Source organism: Chiloscyllium punctatum, chromosome 7 (assembly GCF_047496795.1).
Source record: "Chiloscyllium punctatum isolate Juve2018m chromosome 7, sChiPun1.3, whole genome shotgun sequence".
Lineage (NCBI taxonomy): Eukaryota > Metazoa > Chordata > Chondrichthyes > Orectolobiformes > Hemiscylliidae > Chiloscyllium > Chiloscyllium punctatum.
The window spans coordinates 60,916,448-60,938,643 of record NC_092745.1 but is presented as its reverse complement, the minus strand read 5'-3'; the positions used below and the strand labels follow the sequence as shown (position 1 = coordinate 60,938,643).

The 22,196-nt window shown below is 39.9% G+C and overlaps 2 protein-coding genes across 2 annotated transcripts in view; one reads left to right on the top strand and one right to left on the bottom strand.

Moving 5' to 3' along the window:
* The first annotated feature begins 534 nt into the window (after positions 1–534).
* On the top strand, positions 535–3,674 carry LOC140479352 (low-density lipoprotein receptor class A domain-containing protein 1-like). Its single transcript, XM_072573261.1, has 4 exons — positions 535–619; positions 1,245–1,376; positions 1,453–1,581; positions 3,450–3,674. The coding sequence occupies exons 1-4, from the start codon at positions 535–537 to the stop codon at positions 3,596–3,598; spliced, it is 495 nt and encodes a 164-aa protein (XP_072429362.1). The 3' UTR covers positions 3,599–3,674.
* A 2,209-nt stretch (positions 3,675–5,883) lies between these two features.
* lrrc42 (leucine rich repeat containing 42) overlaps positions 5,884–22,196 on the bottom strand; it is a 29,210-nt gene continuing 12,897 nt past the window's right edge. Inside the window, exons 3-8 of the mRNA XM_072573728.1 lie at positions 20,087–20,218; positions 19,315–19,433; positions 16,825–16,913; positions 14,675–14,788; positions 13,174–13,249; positions 5,884–6,619 (exon numbers count right to left, since the gene is read on the bottom strand). Of these exons, the coding sequence (XP_072429829.1) occupies positions 6,366–6,619; positions 13,174–13,249; positions 14,675–14,788; positions 16,825–16,913; positions 19,315–19,433; positions 20,087–20,218 (784 nt within the window). The 3' untranslated portion in view covers positions 5,884–6,365. The remainder of the gene's footprint in view (positions 6,620–13,173; positions 13,250–14,674; positions 14,789–16,824; positions 16,914–19,314; positions 19,434–20,086; positions 20,219–22,196) is intronic.

Genomic DNA, 22,196 nt, shown 5'->3' with positions numbered 1-22,196 from the left:
TTTGAATCCAGCAGCAACAATGTAAATTAGACTAAATTGGATAAACTACAGCAGGGCCCACATTTGTAATTTCAATTGACTACTGGTCGCAGGAATTGTGTCAAGAGCTGATCAAAGGAAATTTGAAAACTCAGGTCAAGGCAATTAAATCAGTCAGCTGAAGAATGACTCATTTCCTGCAAATCGCACTTCTCTTTGTGATACTGGAAAATGCCATGTTCCATTCACAAATTAATAATGATTTCATAGTTTATACTGATTAACAAAATTTTGCTTTCAGGCTACGTTAATTTGTCTGAAATCCTGAATGTAATTTATAATCTCAGACCAGATCCCTAAATTTGATTAGAATGGATGGAACTTGAAATTTTAGGTACTTGGCAAGAAAATAAAGCCATTAGATTCTACTGGTTTAAAAAACTGATACAAATTTTACTACACAGTCAAAAAGTGAAATCTACAGTATGTACCTCTTTCTGGCATCCAGAATTAACACAGCAAATAAGAAATAACAGGCAAATTGTTGTGAAGAACATGTCATTTGGCATATTAAATAGCAGATGTAACCAAGATAAATATAATGAAGTTCTCAATCTCATGAACACTGCCTTCCTCACAAGTAACTTCAATTCTTTCAAAGATTTATCTTTTTGACTTTCCTCAAGCCACTCTTTTTTAGACTGCACACCTGATGGTTTGGGCCACGTTCCACTGGATTCATGAAGCTGTGCTCCAGCAAATCATTGGCATGGTTCCCTCCCTCTTCCATGGACAACTAGATTTATTAAACTGGGGCTGCCCCAGGTTTCTCCAAACTCCAATCTCCTGGTTGCAACAAGCTGTAAATGGCTCTTGAGTTTCTGAGCCCTAACTGTCAACAGCATGAAAAAGTGTCCTTCTGAGGCCTTTAGCTTCCAATGGTTTCCTTAAGTTCTAACTGACCTGAGTAAACCTGTGCTGCATAGACTTTGTATTCTGCTTTCCCTGGGCTAGGTAGGGGCGATTGGAGGAGAGGGGGTGCTCAATTGAAGGGAGGCTTTTAAAAAATCGAAAAGAAACACAAGAGCAGAAGTGCAGGGTAGTGTGATAGGAAAGAAAATATAAGCAAAAGAGCACAGTAGAAATTGGAGCAAGAGTGGGGAGTAATGGTAAATAATCAAAGTTCAAGACGCTTTACAATGTTGTGTGCAGAATAAGTGGTGACTGGAGAATCAAACGGTTAAAACTCAATATACCCTTTCCAGACAGATTTTGTATAACTGCAAATAATCATTCAGGATTCCTGTGTGATGACCGTGTCACCTGTTTGCAATCTTCTCAAGTTTGCCTCAGGATTGAGGATTGTTTGGACAATGCTCATGAACCTGCGATGTGCAGTAGGTATCGTTATATTTCTTTTTGTATTTAATTTCCTTTGAAGTGACTTTAGCTGATGCCCCACTCTTTTGCCAGGTGACTTGCCGCACAATCTACCAAGCTATCTTGTGTTTAGATGTGGCAATCCTAATTCATGGATTTACGCTGACCAAGTGTGTAATGGGTTCAACAACTGTGGAGATTGCTCAGATGAATCAGGACCACGTGAGCATTGATTCTTATCAGAATCCAGTAAATCAATAACATTAGTCTGTTTTATTGCTTGATCCAACCTAGGGATATTTTTTAAAAAAGTGTTTTGAGCTTGTTGCAACGTTTTAATAGTTAAACAATATTTCTGATGCATTAGAAACTCTTCCACACAGCTGGAAAGGGATGTTGTTTCAGGGCACTGCACTTTGGGCTGGGGAAGGTAGGAAAGGGTACTGAGGGATAGGATTTACGAGTATCTGGAAAGACACTGCTTGATTAGGGACAGCCAGCACGGATTTGTGAAGGGTAGGTCTTGCCTTACAAGTCTTATTGAATTCTTCGAGGAGGTGACCAAGCATGTGGATGAGGGTAGAGCAGTGGATGTAGTGTACATGGATTTTAGTAAGGCATTTGATAAGGTTCCCCATGGTAGGCTTATGCGGAAAGTCAGGAGGCATGGGATAGAGGGAAATTTGGCCAATTGGATAGAAAACTGGCTAACCGGTCGAAGTCAGAGAGTGGTGGTAGATGGTAAATATTCAGCATGGAGTCCAGTTACAAGTGGAGTTCCGCAGGGATCAGTTCTGGGTCCTCTGCTGTTTGTAATTTTTATTAATGACTTAGATGAGGGAGTCGAAGGGTGGGTCAGTAAATTTGCAGATGATACAAAGATAGGTGGAGTTGTGGACAGTGAGGAGGGCTGTTGTCGGCTGCAGAGGGACTTAGATATGATGCAGAGCTGGGCTGAGGAGTGGCAGATGGAGTTCAACCCTGCCAAGTGTGAGGTTGTCCATTTTGGAAGAACAAATAAGAATGCGGAATACAGGGTTAATGGTAGGGTTCTTGGTCAGGTAGAGGAACAGAGGGATCTTGGGGTCTATGTACATAGATCTTTGAAGGTTGCCACTCAGGTGGATAGAGTTTGTAAGAAGGCCTATGGAGTATTATCGTTCATTAGCAGAGGGATTGAATTCAAGAGTCGTGAGGTGATGTTGCAGCTGTACAGGACTTTGGTTAGGCCACATTTGGAGTACTGTGTGCAGTTCTGGTCGCCTCACTTTAGGAAAGATGTGGAAGCTTTGGAGAGGGTGCAGAGAAGATTTACCAGGATGTTGCCTGGAATGGAGAGTAGGTCGTACGAGGATAGGTTGAGAGTTCTCGGCCTTTTCTCGTTGGAACGGCGAAGGATGAGGGGTGACTTGATAGAGGTTTATAAGATGATCAGAGGAATAGATAGAGTAGACAGTCAGAAACGTTTTCCCCGGGTACAACAGAGTGTTACAAGGGGACATAAATTTAAGGTGAAGGGTGGAAGGTATAGGGGAGATGTCAGGGGTGGGTTCTTTACCCAGAGAGTGGTGGGGGCATGGAATGTGCTGCCCGTGGGAGTGGTAGAGTCAGATTCATTGGCGACCTTTAAGCGGCATTTGGATAGGTACATGGATGGGTGCTTAATCTAGGATAGAAGTTCGGCACAACATCGTGGGCCGAAGGGCCTGTTCTGTGCTGTATTGTTCTATGTTCTATGTGGGGTATGGCAATAAGATCATTCTCGATAGGTTGTTAGTTAACACACTAGCAGCTGGAGAATGTATTTGCTTCTGCTTATGTCCTTGGGGTGCTGTATGAGTAAGATTGGTGTGGAAAACATGAGTGCCCCCATTTATGAGCTTGCAACTATCTCCAATTCAGGTTTTATGTCATATCTAACCGTACTATATGCAATCAGAAGTACTTGATACAGTTAATAGTTCTTAAACATAGCATCTGTTTCTAGCCCTAAATGTCACCTGACCATCTGCAGCACATTTTCAATGTTAAGATTTAAATATGGTTGATGTCAAACTATTGCTTTTTTTTGGATCTAATTTTAATTTCAGTGTCCAACTGTCTTCCGTGTGGGCCACAGTACTGGAGCTGCAAATCTGTTGTCTCTCAGTACTGTAACTGCATTCCCAGAGAACTGTGCAGGGATGATGTACAACACTGTGTGGACTGGTCAGATGAGTACACCTGTTCTTCAAACTGATGCCAGAAGTGGGAAGGAATAGCATAACACCAAGGATGATGACAGCCTGAGTATCAGTAATCCCATATTGCTTAACAAGGACAGCAGATTTCGGTTTTGTGCTTCTTTTATCTATAAAATGCATCTTTGACCTGCAAATGGCTTTGGAAATTACGGCATCTCACTGCATACACTACATTTTAAGCTGTTACAGACTCAAACTTACACAGATGCAAGCATCCATCCCATTCTTGTGAAACAGTTGTGCAGCATTATTGTCTATTAAAATGGTATCCATGTTCAAAATCTCCAGCATAACAAGAATCAATGTTAATTAAACTGTAATTGGTTTGTGCCTTTTTCCCCCTTTTGTTGCTATATTTCACAATTGCATATTCTGTGCTTTCTTTTACTTGTATTGTCAAGCTTCCTTGAAATACATTCATTACATGAAATGTCTTTTGATGGGAAACAGTGGTTTAAAAACAAAAAAAAACTTAAAGTTTTCTGTATGTGAGATTATAATTGTTCTGCCAGGCAACAGTGTATATAGTTGGAGGTCGTAATGTGGGCGGCACAGTGGTTAGCACTGCTGCCTCACAGCGCCAGAGACCCGGGTTCAATTCCCGCCTCAGGCGACTGACTGTGTGGAGTTTGCACGTTCTCCCCGTGTCTGCGTGGGTTTCCTCCAGGTGCTCGGGTTTCCTCCCACAGTCCAAAGATGTGCAGGTCAGGTGAATTGACAATGCTAAATTGCCCGTAGTGTTAGGTAAGGGGTAAATGTAGGGGTATGGATGGGTTGTGCTTCGGCGGGGCGGTATGGACTTGTTGGGCCGAAGGGCCTGTTTCCATACTAAGTAATCTAATCTAATCAGTAATCCAGAAAGATAGCTTGAGAAATGAGGTAGACATTAAAAGACCTGACTTTAAACCTCCAGATTTATCCAATTTAAGAGCTTAAAACTCCCAGCATAGAGAGCCTCCTCACAAACACAGGGAAATGTCAGATTGCTTCCAGTCCACATAAGACAGCTGAGAAACTAGCTGTGCAGGTTTGGTCCTGATATATCCAAATCACAGGCTATTGTTTACCCTGCATTTGTCCCACCAGAGTTAAAGTGAAACAGTGGGTTACCAAAACCAGAAGGATTACAGTTCCTGACTTTTGAAACTCCTGTAAAAGCTGTTCCATCATGGACTCCCTCAATGATTGCTCGTGTTTTGTAGTTCACCTTCTTTTCTCTGGATTCCTGGAAACTGCACTCCAGCACTTAAGCCAAAGCTCATTATTGAAAAGGATTTGGAGATACTAAGCCAGTACTGCCTCTTTTTGTTTTAATCTGGTTCACTTGTACAAAAGCAAATACTGTTTGTGGGCCTTCAATCCCTGATCTCTGCTCTACTGAGCTGTTAACTGTGCACTGGCTTCTTTTGAGCCCTTTGCAGCTCCTCTGAATTCCCTGGCCCCTCACTACACAACTATTATACCAGGACTAGGACTTCAACACTACAACAGTAGGACTTCCCTGAACCCCAGCCATATCGAACCTGATCAGTTTTTTTTTAAAGCAGTGGAGCTAACCACAACCCTGCCTAAAATGAAGCCTGCTTTTCTTGCTTTTGCACAGTCTTTCAATGTCTCACCTTCAGTCCCAAACTGTCCTGGGGGACCTTTTAAAATCCTTAAAACAGGTCCTGCTCCAATGGCAGGTAGAATTGAATGTAATGTTTTGGAAGTCAAATTACACTCTCCTGCAAAAAGGCTGTACTCCTTAATACACAAACATCATTACTACAATAGTTTTGCTTTCAATAAACTCTGACAAGGCAGAATGAAATTGAGTTTTTTTCAGATTAGATTCCCTACAGTGTGGAAACAAGCCCTTCGGCCCAACCAATCCACACCAACCCTCCGAAGAGTAACCCACCCAGACCCATTTCCCTCTGACTAATGCATCTAACACTATGGGCAATTCAGCACGGCCAATTAACCTGACCCGCACACTTCTGGACTGTGGGAGGAAACCCACGGAGACACGGGGAGAACGTGCAAACTCCACACAGGCAGTCACCCGAGGCTGGAATCAAACCTGAGATCCTGGTGCTGTGAGGCTGCAGTGCTAACCACTGAGCCACCGTGCCGCCCTAGTCAGTAGGTTTCCTAATGGTGTCCAGGTTAAATAAAAAATTTCAAATCATCATCTATTGCAGTCTATGGCTGAACCCGCTCCTAAATATGGTCAATTTTCCTAGCATCGAGGACCATGTGATAACCATTTTTGACAATCCTTTCAATGAGACAAATACTCAATAACCAAATATTTATTGGAAAGACCCCCATGAGAGACATTCAATTCCTCCCTCCTCCATCTTCCATCTTCCCTCTGATTTTAGCTGTACCATAATGAAAAACATTCTAGATGCCAGACAGACATCTGTCTGCAGAAGACATGAAAACTGAATGGGCATGTCATTCTCAGGAAATTATTTATATAAAATGAAAATTTAAACAGCCAATGAGACTAAAGAAAAAATGGTAATTGAGAAACTGTCAGATCTCTTATGATCTAAAAATATTTATTACATGATTTCAATTTATCATCCAACTCAAAGTGCAGTTAAATTCAGAAATCAAGATGAAAAATGGTGTAAAATAACATGATACTTTTCATCTTAGACAAAGGTTGAACGTTAAAACCTTTATATTGTAGTTCAACCATCCAAGCCTCACTAAACCAGGGGATCATAATTCTTTTTCACATGACTTGTGAAAATTACTGAGTCCTTCTCAGTAACAGTTCAAGATGTCCCAGTCATCCAAGGTCAGCTCAGCATGCTTACGTTTCACAGGAAGGGAAGAACAACCAGTCACTTCAGATTGTCCACCACTTCTTTTCATGGCCCCTAGAGTGGAGGTTACAGTGGACTGCACACTGTGATCCTTATTGGGCTTTTTGTGAAACTGTATTCTGATTGGTTCGTTGACTTGCACAGTATTTGAAAGTCCATCAGTTCCCACACTGATTAGTTTGTTTGCTCCATCTACAAAACAAGTGAAGTTATCATAGTTACATGAATGTAATCAAAGAGTTGCAAGTTATTTTACAAACTAAATAGGTGGTGTGACTGTGCAATAGTAGATGGATAAGTCATTATTTTCACTGGAAATGGCAGTGGAGAGGAAAGTCTAAACAGATTAGCTTCAATTCCTATAATTGATTACCACACAGATTATACTTCAATGGGGAGGTGTATTTGGATGAGTTCCTACTCACAGTCATTCCAGAGGTTGAATTGTGAACAATGGATAGAGATTCTAGAAGATGGAAAGTACCTGTAAATGTGTTTCTCAAAAAGAAGCCATTCAGGGGACAGAATAGGCAAATTTTAAAATGTACACACAGTTGAAGTTGATATGACATATATGGATGTGAAAAAGACTAACTAATAACTGGAAGGCTTTCAGCACAAAGCCTGTGTGGCATGTTTATATTGGGAATTCAGGATTAGAGGCTAATGTGCTTCATGCATGTAACTTTCCATCTTCAAAAACGGAGATAAACTGTACATGGTGCCTTAACCTTCATTAGCATTATGCACATGCAAAGCCATGTACCAATTTCTGCTAATGCACAAACACAAACTATAGACCAACAGTTTAACACCATTTACAAAGAAATTCTTAGACAAACACCACTGTGGATTAATATTTCAGAAAGAAAGATCATGCTAAAAAGGTAATCAGCATGGATTCAGGGATCAGAGGTAATGTTTAGCTAAACTGGAACTTTTTAACACACATGATAAAAACGTTTTATATCACCTCAAAGATTGATAAAATTTCACCTTGCAATTAATGGTTCATGGTGGGCACTAAAGTAGCTAAAGTTTAGTAACAAGCTAAAAATGAGGGTCATTTTCTGGTAAGATGTCAGAAGTGATCACTGTTGGAAGGATTCTATGGTAATCCAAGATGGAGGCCATGAAAAAAGTGTGGCTGTAAGAGCTGCTCCTTTTTTTGAGGTATTTTCAGTGTTGGAGTGGATTTCCTCATTGTAGGATTACGAAGTACTGTTTTATAAGCTGTTGCATTGTTTTGGAACTTTGGGAAAAAAAATATCAAATTAACAGCACTTTAAAAGAGGAGGAAGGGAGACAAAGGCAGCAATCATGTGGTGGGAAATGAATCAATGGAGAAAGAAACCTATTGCCTCAGCTATTTGATTTGAAGTATCTCTGGACATTGGAATTAATCTATGAAAAATAAACAAACAGCGAAATAAACAGCTGACCTTGGAGAAACCAGTGTTGGGCGATCACAGCAGGGGAACAGCTGAGTGACTAGTTTTGTTTTGCAAATCTATAATAGTGAGTCCTTTTTGATTATACATTTTTACTGTGATCTGTCCCTTGATTAAACTTTAAAACTAAAAAATCATAGGTACTAAGTTAGCCTGGAGCAGTGTTTTTAAGAGTAATAAAACTGTGCTATTTTCTGGGACTGTAGATTGTTAAGGTGCAAAGATAGCCTTTAGTAGAGTGATACGCTTTTCCTGTCAGATGTGAGAGAATTTCCATATTACTGATGATTATGTCTGTAAGAAGTGTGCTTGGTTGAGAATCCTATAAGATCACATGGATTGGCTGAACTGCCAGTTAGAAGCAACAAGGAATTTACATGAGATGGATGGCAGTTGCAGGAAGGGAGATAAACTGAAGGTACAGTCAGGTAGGAGAGGGAGGCAGGTATTGCAGTAGTCTCCTATGGCTATCCCCATCTCAAACAAGTATGCTGTTTTGGAAAATGTAGGGGGCGATGGACTCTTTGGGGAAATTTCTGGTAATGAGACTGATTCTAATGTAACAAAGGGCACATCAGGTTCCAAGCATTCAATTGTGATAGGAGTTGCTCTAGTCAGAAGCATAGACAGATGCTTCCGTGGCATAGAATTGTGTGTTGCCTCCCTGGTGCCAGGATCAAAGATAGCTCAGCTGTGCAGAATATTCTCAAACGCGAGATGGATCAGTGGGAGGTTGTTGTACATATTGGAACTAATGATATAGGAAGAGAGAACGATGAGATTCTGAGGAGACAATATAGAAAGTTTGGCAGGAGTTTAAAAAGGAGGTCCATGAGGGTAGTAATACTTCTGGTAGTAACACTAGTTCTGGTGCCACAAGCTAATGAGAATAGGAATAGGAGGATAGAGCAGATGAATGTGAGGCTGAGGAGCTGGTGCAGGGGAGAAGGGTTCACATTTATCAATCATTGGAATCTCTTCTGGAATAGAAGTTCTAGAGCTACTTGGAAGGATTTAAACTAGCAAAGGGGGGAACCCAGGGAGATAGTGAGGAAAAAGAGCAGTCTGATAGTTATACAGTTGGGAAAAGGACTAAGTCAAACAGTCAGGGCAGGCAGGAACAAAGCAGAGAATGAGGTATGACTGACAAATTAAACTGCATTTATTTCAATGCAAGAGGCCTAACAGGGAAGGCAGATGAACTCAGGGGGCATGGTTGGGAACATGGGACTGGGATACCGTAGCTATTACAGAGACATGGCTCCAGGATGGACAGGACTGGCAGCTTAATGTTCCAGGGTATAGGTGCTATAGGAAGGATAGAAAGGAGAGCGAGAGATGTGGGGGAGTGCCGTTCTTGATTAAGGATAACATTACTGCTGTATTTTGGGAGGATATTCCTGGGAATTTGTACAGGCAAGTTATTTGGGTGGAACTGAGAAATAAGAAAGGGATGATCACCTTATTGGGATTGTACTATATACCCCCTAATAGTCAGCAGGAAATTGAAACAAATTTGTAAGGAGGTCTCAGTTACCTGTGAGAATAATAGGGTGGGTATGATAGGGGATTTTAATTTTCCAAACATAGACTGGGACTGCCATAATGTTAAGGGTTTGAATGGAGAAGAGTTTGTTCAGTGTGCACAAGAAAATGTTTTGATTTAGTATGTGGATGTACCTTTTAGGGAAGGTGCAAAACCTGACCTACTCTTGGGAATTAAGGCAGGGCAGGTGACTGAGGTGTCAGTGGGGGAGCACTTTGGGGCCAGTGACCATAATTATATTGGTTTTAAAATAGTCATGGAAAAGTATAGATTCGATCTAAAAGTTAAAGTTCTAAACTGGAAGAAGGCCAATTTTGACAGAATTAGGTAAAGTTGATTGGTGGCAGATATTTGCAGGTAAAGGGTCAGCTGGGAAATGGGAAGCATTCAAAAATGAGATAATGAGAGTCCAGAGACATTATGTTCCTGTTAGGGTGAAGGGCAAGGCTGGTATGTGTATGGAATCCTGGATGACTAGAGTAATTGAGGTTTTCATCAAGAAAAAGGAGGAAGCATATGTTAGGTAAAGACAGTAGGGATTTTGTCAATCCCTACTTGAGTAAAATTAGTATCAATAAAAAGGTGGTTTTTGAAAAGTTAACTAGATTGAAGGCTGACAATCCACTCGAGTGCAGCTCATCTGGTCCAGAATGTTGAAGGTGGCAGCTATAGGGATAATGTATCCATTTGGTGACTATCTTTCTAAGTTTTGTAGATTCTGGAAAGATTCATGCAGATTGGAAACTAGGAAAAAGAACCTTTATATTTCATAATGCTTGGGGTAGGAGAATGGAAAACTACAGAGCTGTTAGTTTGACATGACTAATCAGGAAAATATTAGAATCTATTCCAAAGGACCTGACAAATGGACACTTAGAAAATAATGGTAAAATTAGGCAGAATCAACATGGATGGATTTATGAATGGGAAATCATGTTTGATAAACTTGTTGAATAGAATAGGTAAAAGAGAACCAGTGGATGTGGTGGATTTGGATTTTCAGAAGTGTATTGAAAAGTTCCCACACAGGACAAAGAAGACAAATGAAATAAATATGCCACCCACAGGTTAGTTGGCTATTTCTAGTGGAGTATCACAAGGATCAGTGCTAGTTCCACAATAGCTCATACAATTTATATGAGTATGCATGAACCAAATGTAATGTTCCAAAGTTTGCAGATGACAAAACTAGTTGTGAATGTCAACTGTCAGGAAAGTGAAAGGAGGCTTCAAGCAGTCTTGGGCCGGCTAAGCGAACGGGAAAGAAAATGGCAAATGAAAGATAAGTAAGAAAGAAGAATTCAGTTTCATAGGGAAAATAAAACAAAGAACAAATCTTAAATGTTGAGAGTAATCAGGTCAGCGTTACACAGCATGAAACAGACCTTTTGGTCCAACTTGTCTGCGCTGACCAGATATCCCAATCAGACATAGTCCCATTTATGAGCATTTGGCCTATATCTCTCAAACTATTCCTACTCATGTACCGATTCAGATGCCTTTTAAATGTTGTAATTGTACCCACCACTATCACTTCCTCTGGCAGCTCATTCCATATACACGAGTTTCTACGTGAAAAAGTTATACCTCAGGTCCTTTTAAAATTGTTTCTCTCTCACCTTAAACCCATGCCCTCTAGTTTTGGACTCTTCCAGCCTCTGAGAAAGACCTCAGCTTTTCACCCTCTCCATGTACCTCATGATTTTATAAACTGCTATAAAGGTCACCTCCCAGCCTATTCAGCCTCTCCCTATAACTCAAATGCTCTAGTCCCAGCAACATCCTTGTAAATCTTTTCTGTACCCTCTCAAGTTTAACAACATCATTCCTTTAGAAAAGCGACTGGAATTGTACGCAGTATTCTAAAAGTGGCCTCACCTTTGTCCTATGCAGCTGCAATATGATATCCCAATTCCTACACTCAATCTTCTGTCCAATGAAGGCAAGCATGCCAAATGCTGCCTTCACTACCCTGTCTACCTGCACCTCCACTCTTACAGAGGTTAAGAAACAATAGTGTTCCAAGGCACCTGGTGTCCTTGTTCTTGACTTAGTGAAAGTTTGCTTGCAGGTGCAACAATCAATAAAGTAAATGGGACTCTGAGCCTTCATCACAAGGGGATAAGCGTATAAAGATACCTTGCAGTTGTATAGAGCCTTGGTGAGAGTATACTCTGAGTATTTTCTACAGTTCTAGCCTCCTTATATAAGGAAGGAAACACTTGCCATAGAGAGACAGCATAGTGAAGGTTCACCAGACTAAGTCGCTGGGATGGAGGAATTGTTTTATGAGGAAAGATTTAGGAAACCAAGCTTGGATTCTCTGGAGTTTGAAGGAATGGGATGTTCATGGATATTTCATGATTATGAAGGCAGTTGATAACAAGACCTCAATATATTGTTAATGGAAATTCCAAAGAGTATTTTAGTTGAGATGTTAAACCAATGATTTAGCCACTTTAGGGGATGTAATGAACCTCAGTGTTATATGAAGAACAAGGAGTGCACCTGATGTCCTTCAACCAACATCACCAAAAAAAAGACTAACCATGGGACTTTGTTGTTGAAACGAGTGCTGTGTTTGCCTAATAAATTAGTAACTACACAAAGTATATCAATGGTTGTAAAGTATTGGGGATATGGTAAGGTCCTTGTTAATGGAAGTTCTTCCTTTCTCTTCTGAAGAAAGAGAATATTTGGAAGGAGGGTGAAACTAGTGCAGACTGATTTTATTATTTACATAGTTGTCACCATTGAGGCAGACAGTATAAATGTGTTGCATAAACAATTAGATGCTTTTTTCAAGAAAGAATTGAGATATATGGTGAGAAGAAAGGTAGAAGGGTTTAGGTGGAAGCTTGCTGACTCCAAAGCTGTTCTCAAAAATTCAAATAGTAATGTGGAAGCATATAACTGATGATGCAAGTTATTTTTAACAAAGCCGCACAAAGCTGTTATGATACACTTCTGGGAGAGAATGCACTTGAACCTAGCTCTCCTGGCTCAGAGGTAGGGATACTACCAAGTCACCACAAGACCCCCTAAACAATGCAAATCTGTTAAATATCAGAACTATCAGATTTGTGGGTATATTCAGCAAGCTGGGAAGTTGATTTGCAGATATTTCGTCCCGTGTCTCGGTGACATCTTCAGTGCTTTACAGCCTCCTGTGAAGCACTGCTGTACTGTCTCTTATGGCATTTATTTGGTGTGACAGCTGTCCCTAGTAGCCATAAACACAGATGACAAGGACCACAAATTTGACTGGGACAACACAATGGTCATAGGACAAGCCAAACATAGGACAGCCAGAGAATTTCTAGAAGCATGGCACTCAGCCACGGACTCCATCAACAAGCACATATACCTAGACCCAATAGTCAGCCACTACAATGAACAACTGGAACCGGCAACTGGAAGGAGCAGGAACGGAACCAAATAAATTCCAGAAGACACAGTACAGCAGCACTTCACAGGAGGCTCCAAAGCATTGAAGATGTCACCGAGACAGGGCGTAACATCAGCAAATCAACTTCCCAGCTTGGTGAACATACCCACAACTACGACAACCGGCACCTGAGCTACAAATCTTTACAGAAACATCAATCAGAACTGTTTAAGCAGGTTCTAATTGAGTAGAAATTCCAATTGAATAGGATTTAGGTGAACGTCAGGGTTAGACTGGTTTCACAAGACTTCTCATTTACCAAGTCAGTGGCTCTGTTGCATACTTCCTCCAAGATACTTACAGAATCGCTGTGCCACTGTTCTGCCACTAATATTCTCACATCGTCTAACAGACACACGTTCCCATTGATAAACGACCTGAAGTGCAAAAAAAATCAAAAATTCAACAAATTGGCAAAAGAAACAGTTATCACAACACACACGGCGTTATTTTTGTATACTCCATGTATACAAAATGAGCAAAGCACTTAAAAGATGTTCTGCCCTCCTCCTTTCCCCAAAATTCTGCTCTACATTCTGCTTTTCTATCTCTTTTTGCTAATAGTCTAATTTACTTTTGAATGTGTTGGTTAAACCTACTTATATCACAATATCTAGCAGTTCATTGCAGACCTTAACCAAGTGCTTCTCAAACCTTTTCCCATTGTGTCATTTTCTGTGATCCTAGACCTGTAACAGCCACTTGGGGGGCAGCAACAAGGTGATAAAGAAAGTCTAGGTTGGGGTTATTGTTTCACTTGTAAAGTTTTTAAAGTAAAAAATGCACCTAGTTCTCGGTGTTGGGTTTTCCACACAGCATTCAGATTTTCATAGTCATCTTTCCATTGCCGGTCCACTGATTACCAGGTTTATTGAATTCCATTTTAAAACTTAATGTATTGGGACCGTATAAATTCCAACGTTGCACATCCAGAGTCAGAAGATTCTGCTATGACTGCACCATTATATTATTTACAGGAAGTGAGTTCTGTCTTGAATGTAGTGAAACAGCACAGAGGAAATGGAATAAAGTTTTTAATTTATATTTTGGAAATGAAAACACTCAAGTACGAATATATTTTCTTAAATGTACAGTTAAAAAGGGCAAGTTTAATCACAATGTTTGTTCATAGCGTTACATTGTAGACTCTATGATGGGTTGACAGGAAGTGCAACTCTGCAGAAATAATTGTTAAAACCTCCCTCCCTCAAATCGGAAGCAACATTCAGCAAAAGATCAATTGCTGGGAAAGCTTCATCCTGCAAATTCCTGGAACGCGTCCAATTAAAACACGTTCAAATGGCAAATTCAGCAACTCAGAGCACCGACCTCCTGTGTTATTGACAGAACCATTGAAACATTGCCAATCATGTTTTCATTCGAGCATGAAGAACTTTCTGTTTAAGGTGTTTTGTACCAGCATGAAGAGCTCCACGATCATGTTTGGTACTCACCAGATGCTGGGTAAAGTTCTCTCTGCTCTGTCCACACAATGTACCACAAATCAAGCTGAGAATTGAACTCAACAGTGTTAGATGACTTGGCTGAACTTGTCAAATTTGATTCAATGTGGCAGTAATTTTGTGCTGTAGCTTAACAGCCAGAAAGACTTAGTTTCACAGGATTCCTTTTGGGCAGATTAAAAGAAGTCTTTCAATTTATTAATCAGGGGAGGGTTGGAATTAGGTCTTGTAATTACTAAACATAAGAATCTGCAAATTACATCTTTTAAAAATCCAGCTCATTATTTGTCAAAATCATGTTGAGAAAACCAGAATACTTCTGCCCCAAATGCACAGTACCTGCTCTGCCCAGCCTTCTGTTCTGCAGCAGGTATGCTTAAACACCTCCAGAGGTTCCCCAGCAGGATAAAGCGACAACTTGTTCTGAATCATTTGGACTGATGAACAATTGGGCTATTACATTAAAAAAAAAGTTAAAATAATTGAGAAATGTTTTTACACCATCGACTTATGTAATTTGGAACATTAGAGGGGAATCTGTTGTTTGGATATATTAAGCAGGGGTGCATGCAGTATGTTAGGTTATTGGAAGAAAACTGTACCCAGGATTACAATAATGATACAGCTTGCTCTGTTGATTTGATTAGTCAACACATGACTCAACATTACACTGACTATTTTGGTTCCCCAAATTTTATCGAGATAGCCAATCAGTGGCAGGGCAGTAGCTGTGGCATTGCTGTTATGTCATCACATGACTAGTGGAAAAGGAGAAGATGGGAAGAATAAAAATGTCAAACGTTCTGCTCCTGATCAGCATCAAACAAAACTCACTGCAAATTGTGTCTAGACACAGTGAGTAAGGATGGATTCAGATTCAACAAGTACTGTTTTGTACTAGTGGGTAGACTAGAGAGTCAACATTCATGAGACTTAGATAAGTCATTTAGGCAAGTTACTAAAAAAAAAATTGTTGGTGCAAGTGAAACTGTCTTGCAAGAATCAGTGCCTTTCAGAAGCAGAGAGAGGGAGGGAAAGTGAAACAAGGATGACAGTGATATGGCATCAAAAGCAGAACAAATTTTACACAAATAACTATAGTGTTGCAATCTAACAGGGAGATTCTTTTTCCTCTGGAGGCTGAGTGGTGACCTTATAGAGGTTTATAAAATCATAGGGGCATAGATAACATGAATAGCAATGGTCTTTTCCTTACAGTAGGGAAGTTCAAAACTAGAGTGCAGTTTAAGAGAGAGGGAAAAGATTTAAAAGGAACCCAAGAGGCAACCTTTTCAAACAGCGGGTGATGTGTATATGGAATGAACTGCCAAAGGAAGTGGTAGATGCAGGTACATGAATAGAAAAGGTTTAGAGGGATATTGACTAAATGCAGGCAAATGGGACTAGATTAAATTTGGAAAACAATAATGGGAAACCCGGTCAGCATAGATGAGTTGGGCCTGTTTCCATGTTGTATGACTCTGAGTTACACAACTCTGTTTCAAACTTGAGCAGTTTAATTGTCAAAGGAAGAGATTAAATTATAACCAAAAATCACAATATTTGTCCTTATATCATATCAATAACTTAGAAAAACATTCCATGAGTGTTATCAATCAAAATTGATTGAAATCAATTGATTTGTATTGAAACATATTAAGAAATACAAGGGTTGATGACCATAAGTTTGATTAAAGGGGGTAGGATTTAAGGAGTATCCAAAACCAAGGAAAAAGTAGAACGAGAAGAAAATTCCAGAGCAGAGACCTTGGGCAGCTGGGCTGTTGGAGTGATTAAAACTGAGATACCAAAAAATGCCAGAACTGGCACCAAGAGTGAGGAGAGTTGTCGGGTTGGAGAAGGTTACAAAGATAGGAATGGCTAAAGCCATGTATGGATGAAGAGAAAATTACTAATTTTAAAATTAAGGTGTTGCCAGACTAGAAGCTAACATAGATCAATAAGCACAGGGCTGATCGGTCAACATGACCTAGTGCAATTTCAAAAAAGGATAGGAGATTCTGTGATGAGATTATGTGGTGGAAATGGGAAGCCTGCTTCTAGGACAGCACTGAAACAGTCAAGATGTAATAAGTGCATGGATTAGTGTTTCAGCAACAGATGAGGTGAGACAGAGATGGATTCAATCAGTAAAAAGGAGATGGATGTAGGCAGGATTGAAGATGGAGGGGAACTGTGGGTGAACATAAATCATAAAAGGTTATGAGCAGTCTGATTTATTTTGATTTGTTCTATTGTATTTACCAATTCACTTGATATGGGAATTTAATTCAATTTTAAAAGTTTGTTGATTGTTACTGATTTTTAAAAATGTTATTATTCCAGACAGGCAATGCTGTTAAACATGTTAGATATCACTTAAAAATCTGTGGCTTATTTCCAATATTTTTAAATCAAATACCACATAAGAGTTTCAGTTATGGATATCATGAAATTAACAGTATATGGAAACTACGATCCATCCTCACCATAACACCAGTTCCCGAGATATCCAGAGCCCTCAGTTTTGAAAAGCAGCACAAATATCGCATACCGTGCTCACTGATTCTGGAGTTATCTGGTGCAGAAGAAACAACAATGCAGGTAATAATTTTTTTTTGTTTAAGGATCCTACTGTGAGAACTCTCAGAACAAATTGTAGGTTAATTCCAAGAAATGTTTAAATTTTTGAAATCAATTGACAACACCCCAGTGTTTTGTATTTGTTCTTGGGCTGTGGATGATGGTATTTATTACCCATCTGTAATTCCCCTGAGAAGGTGTTGCTGAGCTTATATCTCATGTTATGGACTAGATCAGACCACAGAATACAATCTTAAGCAGGCAGCCCAGACCATAATTTTGCAATTTGTTTTGGGTAAGTGTACAGTGAAAATTACCCCGAGTAAGTTAGCGAGGTTGACTACCAGGTTTTAAAACGGACATTTATTTACAAAATTATACAATGAAACACAAAGAACAGAATAAAGAACCCCTACAGAATTCAGTCTATCCAAACTAGACTTAATTATGCTGTTCCAAATATAAACAACAGTCCCAATAAGTAAACCCCCTTAAAACACAGTAAAAGAAATGGAACCGATGCTTACAGGGCAGAAAGAGGGACAGCTTGTTCACACAGTACCCTGCTGAACTCCCAACTTGTTCTGGACTGAACTGCTCAGCTAGAGAGCTGATCACTCCCCTTTCATGATACAGGTCACTTGTAAAACATAACCGCTTTGGCATGAAGTCTCATCTGTTTACATATAAACAAACGGCTTCTCAAAATCCTTTTCAACTCTGTACCAAACTAGTTTTAATCGGAGCCCGGCCTGTTTATGATTCCTCTGGAAAAAAATCAAGGACACAGTATCCTTGAGAAAAGGAAGAGCTTTTAGAAAAAAGGGACCAGCTTAGTGACACTCAAAAGATGACAAACTCATTTGAGGGTTTTGAGTCAGTGGGACTTTTCTAATATATAGCAGCATTCATGATAGTGCTTTCCAATGCTGACTCACAAGTTACTCAATGTACTGAATTCATATCTTGAGACTGAAAGTCTGATCATTGGTCTGTAGTTACTATGTTACCCGAATGTAATACTGATTTTTCAGTGTAATTTTGGTTTGTATAGTGCTCTCATACAGAAATTACTACCACATTTTCAACAAACTTTCATTTATATAGCAACTTTTATAACTATAAATGTTCAGACTGCTTTGTTCACAAATTACAATAATGACTTAACTTTGAAAGTAATGGAGGAAATATGGCAGCCAATTTAACACAGCAAGGTACCACAAACAATCATGTGATAATGACCAGAAATTTCTGTTTATGTGATGCTGACTGAAGAATAAATATTGTAATGTAGGAAACATGGCAGCAATTTACACACAGCAGGACAAACGCTATCAAATTAGCCCACCCTGAATGGGCATATGTAGTTTAACATCAGATCCAAAAGACAGCATCTTCAGTGGTGCAGCACTCCTTCAGTACTGCGCTAGAATTTCAGTTTGATTTTTATTCGAGTCCTGGATTGGGATTTGAAAACACAACTTTCTGATTCAGAGTTGAAAGCGCTACCAACTTAGCCAGAGGTGACACCAAGGTTAGTGTACTGTATGTCGAATTTGCAGTTCTTCAATGCAGATGTTCTTGAATTATTGCAAATGATCAGCCTTCCCTAACTTTATGATGAATTACAGCATCAATTAGGAATAAACTTCAAGATTATATTATCACTGTGGATGGTGCCCTTAAACTTGTGCAGAGACTTAACACTGCAGTCTAAATCCACAATGTATTGATTCCTTTCTTTTAGAATGCATCCAACTAGAAATAACTATCTCCATCTGTGCTGAAGAGTCAACCTTTGCACAGTGGTAGCATCCTCACCTCTCAGTAAGAAGGTTGTGATTAAAGCCTTGCTGCAGAGCCTTGAGCACATTGTTTTGGTCAACACTGCAGTGGAGAGCTGAGGTGCTCTCTTTTGGACAAGACGTTAAACCAATTATATCTGGCTTTTGGAGGAGACATTAAACTAAGCCCTTATAGTAGCAACCACAACATTAAGTTCAAAAGTACTTAATTGGTTTTGAAGTACCTTGAGAAAAGCTGTATGCAAATGAAAGGGGTAGCTGGTGGCATAATGTCACTGGGCTGCTAATCTAATATACAAGGCTATGGATTTGGGGATATACAGTTGAATTCTACCATGATAGTGAAATGTGAATTTATTAATCTGAAAGTAAAAACTGGTCTGCCCTACATGTTACACCAGACCCACAACAAGGTGGTTGACTCTTTACTGCTCTCTGACTCTGTAAGCCATTTCAATCAGTTCAAGAGCAACTAAGGATGAAGACAAATGCCGGGCTTGTCAGCGATACCAATAACCCATGCAACAAAGTTCCTGTTGTATAAATGCAGAAAGTCAACCAGAATAATTTGGAAGCCCATAAAAAACTTACCAGATAGATCTAGCACTTCCAAATTCCCCAAGCCTTTCTTTACTACTCGAACAGATGCAGTCATTTTCTGTAGACCAGAGTCTGAGAGGCCATTATCCTTAAGGAATAAGCAAGTGAGACTGGACGAAGAAAAGGCAACAAAGATCAGTGTGTAAAGTGAGGAAGAAAATAATTTTACCACAACCACTTAAATTATCATTCAGTTCAAAAATAACCCTACCACAAACACACAAGGCAACAAAGTTTACAAGGAAAGACATTAAAAATACTTTTTCATGAAGTCAGGCCATTAAGCTGGGGAAGGGGAAATTGATCACAAAATTTTACAAAGCTGCGGATTCCTGCGTCAGTAATTTTATGACTCCTATATTACTCGCAGCAAATGAGAAATAAAAGCAGAAGCAGAATTATGTTGCTTGGTCTGTGTGACTGGATTAAAATGATTCAGGGATCACAAAGGAACACTGTATGTCCTACTGGTGAGGATACTGTAAAGGTAGGATAGGATTGGGTAGTTCAGTAGGGTTGAGCATTTCTGCCAAGTTAAGGACTAATTATTTTTAGAAATATCTTCACATAGCTAGCATTAAATGATTGATTATTGCACTTGGTTTTTGCTCTGAAGCTCTCAAGTCACTTAGGACTATTGGTCTTGCATGCAGCTAAAGGGTTGGATCTGCTCAAGTTGTGAGACATTTCAATAAGAACTTTGTTTGTATGAAATTGATAAACATATAAAGGACTTTTAACGAAACACTATCCCATACTGTACCTTGCTAAAGTTTCAGATGTTAAGTGTATTAGGAGCTCATGTTCATCCCCCAGCTTACAGCTCGACAGATCCAAGCTCATCAAACCACGTAAAGACTGGATTTCTTCCAATTTTTCTGACACCATCAAAAATCTGTGAGAACGTAAGATACTTTATTAAAATGCTGGAGTGAATCTGGAGACCATGGAGGTGAGGAATTTTCATGTCTTCATTGCAACAAGCACTTCCCAAGTCTGCTATGATACAGGTTTGGTAAATACAAAGATAATAGAATGATGGGAGGCCATTTGTACCATTGAGTACGCATTGGCTCTCTCAGCATTTTGACTTGGTGTCAAATTCTTGCCAGTTCTCCATGACCTTGCACATTAAAGTAGAAACAATCATCAAATGCTCTCTTGAATGTTACAATCGAAACTGCCTCGACCACATTTTCAGAGAGCAATCCTCCAGCCCAGACCACTCACTGCCTGAAAGTTTTATTGTGTTGTATTTGCTTCCATTACAAATCATTTTAAATCTGTTCCCTTTTGTTCTCATTCCTCTTGCAAGCATTAACAGTTCTTTGCCATCTACTCTGTCCAAACTCTTCATGATTTTGAAAACTTCCATTAAATCTTCCTTCTGTCTTCCTCTTTTCAAGGAAAACAGTCCTATCTTCTCCAATCTATGCTTATAAATGAAATTGCTCATCTGTGGAACCATTTGTGTAGACCTCTTCTGTGCTGTCCCCAATGCATTTACATCCTTTTTGTTGTATGATACCTAGAACTGTATGGTACTCCAGTTGGCGGCACAGTGGCTCAGTGTTTAGCACCGCTGCCTCACTGCACCAGGGTCCCAGGTTCGAATCCAGCCTCAACAACTGTCTGTGTGGAGTTTGCACATTCTCCCAGTGTCTGCATGGGTTTCCTCCGGGTGCTCCGGTTTCCTCCCACAGTCGAAAGATGTGCAGGTCGGGTGAATTGGCCATGTTAAATTGCCCATAATGTTAGGTGCATTAGTCAGAGGGAAATGGGACTGGGTGGGTTACTCTTCGGAGGGTTGGTGTGGACTGGTTGGGCCGAAGGGCCTGTTTCCACGCTGTAGGGAATCTAATCTACTCTAATCTAATCTCACCACTGTCCTATATAGATTCAGCAGAACCTCCCTACGCTTGTACTCTATACTGTTAGTTATGAAGTGTAGAATACTGTATGTTTGATTAACAGCTGTCTGCAGCCTGCCATCTTCAATGACAAGTGAATAGACACCCAGGTCCCTCTGCTCTGCTCACTCTTTGGAATAATACCTCTCATTTTATACTGACTCTCCATGTAATTTGTACTAATATGTATCATTTCTCACTTGACCACATGGAATATCATCTGCTTACTCTGCCAATGTGTCAACGGCCTTTTGAAATTCTTACTGTCCCCTTCACAGTTTACAACTTTTCTACCATGTTTCCTATTGCTGAGCCAACTTTGTTGGTGTGTTGTTACGGATTCTTTTATTCAATGAGCTATCTTCCTCAAGTCTGTGTGTGGCATCGTATCAAAAGCCTTATGATGTCCTTGTAGACTACATTAACAGCATTACCCTCATCAACCCTTTCTGTTACTTCTTCAACCGACTTCAGCAAGTTAGTTAAACGTTTTCCCCTTCAGAAATTCATGCTGACGCTTCCAAATCAACCCATCTTTTTCTGAGAGTACAAGTTCCATCTCAAATATTGTTTCTACAAGTTTCCCCACTTGTAATTTGTTGGGCCTATCTTTATAACCTATTTTGAACAAGGGTAAATGTTTGCAATTCTCCAGTCCTCTGGCACCATATGCAAATCTGGGGAAGACTGAAAGATAATTGCCAGTGCCTCTACTACAGCTTATCCAATACCTCCTCCTTATAAAACCCTTCCAGCAACAGAGTTTCCTCTTCTGTTACTGACAACTATTTCTCATTGTTTGCACCATTTACCCTTTTCGCCTCCTTTCTGAACCATCTATTCAGCTTGGCTGTTAAATCTTTTCCCCCTGATATTGAGCATAAGCAACATTCCCTCTAAGCTGTACGGCAGCTGGAAGGTTCTGCCCATGTTGATCTGTGTGCCAACATATTGGCTTCTAGA

Excerpts from the sequence above, each read along its gene's own strand:
- LOC140479352 (XM_072573261.1), top strand. The coding sequence starts at position 535 with ATGTCATTTGGCATATTAAATAGCAGATGTAACCAAGATAAATATAAT. Across the intron at positions 620-1,244 it reads GAACACTGCCTTCCTCACAA|ACAGATTTTGTATAACTGCA; the intron begins GTAACTTCAATT and ends TACCCTTTCCAG. Across the intron at positions 1,582-3,449 it reads CTCAGATGAATCAGGACCAC|TGTCCAACTGTCTTCCGTGT; the intron begins GTGAGCATTGAT and ends TTTTAATTTCAG.